The sequence below is a fragment of the Eurypyga helias genome, unplaced genomic scaffold (assembly GCF_000690775.1).
Source record: "Eurypyga helias isolate BGI_N326 unplaced genomic scaffold, ASM69077v1 scaffold7382, whole genome shotgun sequence".
Lineage (NCBI taxonomy): Eukaryota > Metazoa > Chordata > Aves > Eurypygiformes > Eurypygidae > Eurypyga > Eurypyga helias.
Genome location: NW_010233991.1, coordinates 110,699 through 115,957, shown reverse-complemented (window position 1 = coordinate 115,957; position 5,259 = coordinate 110,699). Strand labels below are relative to the sequence as shown.

Sequence of the window (5,259 nt, the reverse complement as noted above, 5' to 3'; positions counted from 1 at the left end):
CCTGCTGATGAGAGTGTGTAAAAAGCAGAAGCTACTGCTCACGCCATTGATCAAACACATGCCCAGCCATTGTAAAATTCTGTTCTGAACAGGCCTTCAAATGAGTTTGAAAACTGTTCATCTGATACGGTTTGTGAACAAATGTAGTCATCATTTCTTGCTGTTATCATGGGAAATTATGTTGTCAAAATGCCTTTGTAATGGGAAATTTAGAGAATTCATGTGTAATTCTTTGGATCTTGCATTCTAGAATATTGACTTTTCACCTATTTAGACCTGTGAATCCTTAAATTTTTGCAGTGGAAATGTGCATCCCTGGTCAGCCAACTTAAGCTTACAGAAAGTAAGTTTTAATTTCTTTTAGTCTCAGGAGCCTTTCATGGGTCCCCTCATAAGTAATTAATAGTCTTTCAAATGTGAAAACCACAACATGTAGCTGGATTTCTGATTTACAGTATCACAAATCTGTGTGCAATGCTTAATATTTAACTATTTGGAGATAGTTGAGGTTACAGGGTATTTCTGATTTAGCAGAGTGATACAAAATATACTGAAAGCACACTGCAGATGTAAGTTAGACTTAAAAAAATAGAACAATTGCCGTACACTGCTCAATCACGATGACGTTGTGATTCCCATTACTTGTCTCTTGAATATGCTCACCGTCATGACGCTGGGTGTCCCCAGTCACCAGTAAGGCATACATGGGTTGAAGCCAGCTCAAGCCCATTGCTCCCTTCAAAATTCTTTTGCTGATTTAGTGTTTATACTCTCTGTTGGGTTGAGCCACATACTCGCTCCCTCTATGCTGGCCTGGCTAACTCAGGGAGAAGAAAGTCCCACACTACAGAGGGACTATGTCATCATATTCTTAAAACTTTATTTCCTAAGGACAAGAGATCAGCCATGTTACTGTTCAGTCAGAAATCTGACTATATATTATTTCGATACTGTCATCTTTGAAGTCAGCACTGGCCCTTTCACTGAACTTTATGCTTCTAATAAACCTCAGAGGAGACCTAGTATTAGTTTTTCAACTAAGTCATTGGTGATATAAATAACATATATGATGGGCTTTTTCTGTGCCTGCAAATTGAACAAGTATACCGCAATATTTATGTGACTGTACTGGGCAGGGGCAAGGGCAGCAGGCTTTCTGCAAAAACATGGGAAGACTCAGATCCTGGCTCTTTCAGACAAAATGAATTAATACTGATTTTCAGCAGCAGGTTTAAATACCTCTGCAGAGGTTGTGCCTCAGTGTTAAAGCCAACTGAATATAAAGACAATGCAGGCATTTAGTATTGAAATAGTTTGCAATATTCAATAGCAGAGGGAAAACTCAGGCTAAAATGTTTCACATTTCTCTTTCACAGTGGTGAAATGATTTAATATCATTCTAAATGGAGGGAATTACATTAAACCGTCATTGTAGTTGTCTGAATATGGATACTTAATATTAGTGGGTTTTGCAAGCGTTTTCATTACTGCAGCATGTTCAAATAGCACAGAAGTTTCTGTTTTCTGTTCACACTCCCCCCTTGTTTTTCTCTGTATAAGCAAGGTTAGAGATGGTCAGGACTGAGTGTGTGGTGCATGATGCAGTAGCACTCGGCACAGAAGGGAGATACAGCATAGGTAGCATCCCCACTTTTCCTTTTTGCCCCTCGGACTGGATCTGCCAGATCCAGACCGGACTCTATTTTAAACCAAGGACAGGTAGTTTCAATGGAATGTCATGTCAAGCAAACAGAAGGTAGCATAGACATGGCCTTAGATTTTTTCCCCTGCTTTCCAAATCAGAGTTATTTGATTGTCTAAGAAGCACTATACATCTATCAGGACGTTATTAGTGCTCTCCATGCTAGATTTTTCTACCTCTGTGCTTTCTGTACTGCATGTAAGGGGTAGAAAGCTGAAGTGGTGTCCAGAGTGCTTGCTGAGGCAGAGAAATGAGAACCTGCGGGCGCTGGGGCTGGGGGAATGAGACAGAAAGCAAGAAGAAAAGCAACATAGTTATTCAGGTTGAAATCTCAGATGTTAGCTGCCATTGTTCTGTCTTAGTAAAAAAGCAGAAAACTCGGTTTGGTTTTCTGTGAGTACGTGGCTGAATTATAAGAGCTGGGGAACATGGGATGATCTGTCTGTATTCTTGGGAACTGACAATGAATGTGTGAATGTACTGTGATGAGGGGGTTCCCCTTTCAGAAAATCAAAAGGGGACTGTTTCCTTCTCCTTGTGTTACATCTCATTCAAGGAGTAGTTCTTGTAGACTACTGCATTTTATTAACAGGAGTAGCTCTGCCCTGTGTCCTTGTCAGTGCGAAGGGAGAACTGGAGGGTTGGTATTACAAGAACTCCAGTTGTGACTTAATGTCGTTTTTTTCCACAACACCTTTGTCCTTTCCATCATCTCACTTTCATTTAATTGAATGTTACAAAATTAAGTGGAACTATTATAAGGTGATTTTTTTTAAAGTGATAATTTTCCTTTTCTCCTGAGTGATTTATTAATTAGGACATTAATTTTAAAAACTGCTTATGTTTAATTAAACAACTCCATGTTTCAATGATTTATAAATGTTAATTGGCACACTTTTAACTTTTCAGTCATGATGATAACCACATTAATCCCTAATATCAAAATGTAAAGGAGATAATCAATCTGTGATAAACCAGATTATCAGTAACTTCACTCCGTATGACAGCAGAGGACTATCCAGTCATGTCGGGTTATACAAAGCATTCAGCAGCAGCAGCAGCCAGTAACTGAAAGCCTCTGGAGTATAACCAGGTTAAATAGCACTGGACAGATCCACATCAACAACATGCCAGTTTGATTTATGGAAATGCAAGTGGCATCGAGTAATCATCTGTGCCATGCAAATGCTAGTGACCGTTCAGTGCCGTGGTGGCCCTGGGACGCTCAGCCGAGCGTGGAACCCTTTGCATCCGTGCAAAGCGGGCGCAGATTGCTCTGGTGCCTGGTCCATTAGTGTTCCTTGTGCATGCTGTGTGGCTAAACAGAGCAACAGTAAATCAGGATCCTGGTAGTACAGGAAGGCATCGGTGTTTATGCTTGGGATGAGGATGGAGGGCAGGTTATATTAAAAGAGCAAGTAAGGTGTTTATAGAAGGGATAGCGCTTATAAGATAACAGCCATTAGCAACCATTCAGAGGGCAGAGTTTATCACAGACAAAAAACAAAGCATTGACACAAAAGAACTTACCTGTGGTTTAGAAGTCAATGTTTCGTTTTTATGAAAAATAGACATATTTTAAGACCTCCACAAACCACTTCTATCCCACTCCTAAAACCCTGCTAGGCACTCTTAAATATTTAGGTCAATAGATTTTGCTTACATACCCCTCTCGACCCCATTATTTTTTTTTATGGATAATAATAAAAGTTTTGCTAAATCCCTCTGAAAACTACTGCAGGCTAAAGGAACTGGAGAAGTTCTTGTTCTAATTCATGTTAGTCCAGTTTTGAGACTTCAAAATCCTTTAGAGAACTGGATGTCTGTATTCCACCTACACAAAATTCATGCAAAATAAGGGAGATGGGGAAGAATTCTGCTTGGGATAATATGGCCCATCCGATGGTGGCCAGGTTACAGCGTGGTCAGCACCCGTTGTCCCACCATTCAGGGCAATGAAACAGGAAAAATCAGTAACAATCCTCACTTGTTTACAGTGAAGCTGAGCTGAATTCATAGCTATTAATTTTCTTCTTTCCTCATTCTCAAGAGCTCCCTTTCCTCTCTCCCCTTTCTAATTTCTAAACTGTGAGCCTCTTCTCCAACTTGAGGTCTTTCAGTTTTCCTTTCAAGTCACACATCATCTGCTTTCCCTTTTAGTTGCTTGCACCTTTTTTCTGTCTTCCAAAAATCTTCTCCTGCCTGTATTTTTATTTTTATAACTTTTCTCCTTCTCCATTTTTGAGACTTCTATATATTTCCATTCTCACATTTTCAGTTCAGCATTATTAAACTGTGGAGGGATCTATCAATCAACTGGTTAAAACAGAGAAGTTACTGTATAGTTAGTAAATAACACCGTAAGTTTGCTACATTCTTGTCATGCCTACTATCTCTAATCAGTTTATAATTTCCTTAGCTGTACTCATTCAAAATTACTGAAGGAATAATTTAAGCAACAGCTTAATATTATGATTGGTGGTTTGAAATTAATGTTGTATCACTTACCTTGAAAGCTACTTGTGTCACTCGATGTCATTTCTCCTATCTGATTGAATTAATTTAATTCTTAGAACTTGACATTGGCATCTTTTATTATCTGAGAGAAGCTTATTCCCAGTTTGAATGCCTACATTAAAGAGAAGTTAAACAGCACTTCTCTGCAGAGGGTGAATTTTGACTCTCAGTACGTTGGAAGATAAAATAAACCAAAACCCAAACCCACTTCATTAACACTCACATAAATGTCTTCAAATCTTTGTTTTGTAGTATGATCTATTGCTTTCATTCTACCTTTTGCCTTATGGATAAACCATAATGGTTAGTTGATTCAATCCTATGCTTAGTCTGGCAAGAAAACAATTAAAGAAAACACTGCCTGGAACCTCATTTTAAGCTTAAAAAAATCAGGAGAGGGGGAATTTTCTGTCTGTCTAGGGCTGTACAGGTTCTCTTAACTTGGTTAACTTCCTCCCTGTGGTTCCCAATCACATTTCTTTATCTTCCAGGTGAGCCTAAACGCTGTATGAAGTCAGAAGATATAGTGAAAGTCACTGAGCAGAAAGAAGCACTGATACACAACTAGATTTGCTATTTCTTAAAAGCTTCTGACATTTCAAGCAGGACAGGTAATTTTGTCATTTCTTTCTTATAATGCAGAGAGTTTTATACCATAAAGACTTGCTTATTGCTATTTTCATTCTTTGCTCTATTCCAGTTGTGATTTTATAACAAAATTTTTAAATGGTGGCATGGTACACCCCACTTTTGATGTCCCCTTAAAAGCCATTCAGTATAAAGAAGGGAAAAAAAATACTTTTACATCTCTGAATACTTAATGTCAGACTAATTTGTCATGAAGTAAAACATCCTCAGTTAATGGATATTAAATACTGGAAGCAATAGTATTACAAAACTATTCCTTATGAATTTTCATTTGACCTCTGTTGCAGGAGAAAAGAACTCCTCTAGCTGTTCCTATCCTGTGCTCTCAGAGGCTGTTACCTGTCAACTTGTTCTTGGATCATCGTGTTTCTGTGGAGAGGGATTGGACAAAT

The 5,259-nt window shown here is 38.5% G+C and overlaps 1 protein-coding gene across 1 annotated transcript in view; it reads left to right on the top strand.

The window, feature by feature from the left end:
- Nucleotides 1–4,787, top strand: part of PDE1A (phosphodiesterase 1A, calmodulin-dependent) — a gene marked incomplete at its 5' end in the record, with an annotated part of 48,610 nt that extends 43,823 nt beyond the window's left edge. The window contains one exon of the mRNA XM_010161887.1: nucleotides 4,711–4,787. Coding sequence (XP_010160189.1) covers nucleotides 4,711–4,787 — 77 coding nt within the window. The remainder of the gene's footprint in view (nucleotides 1–4,710) is intronic.
- Between the last annotated feature and the right edge of the window lie 472 nt (nucleotides 4,788–5,259).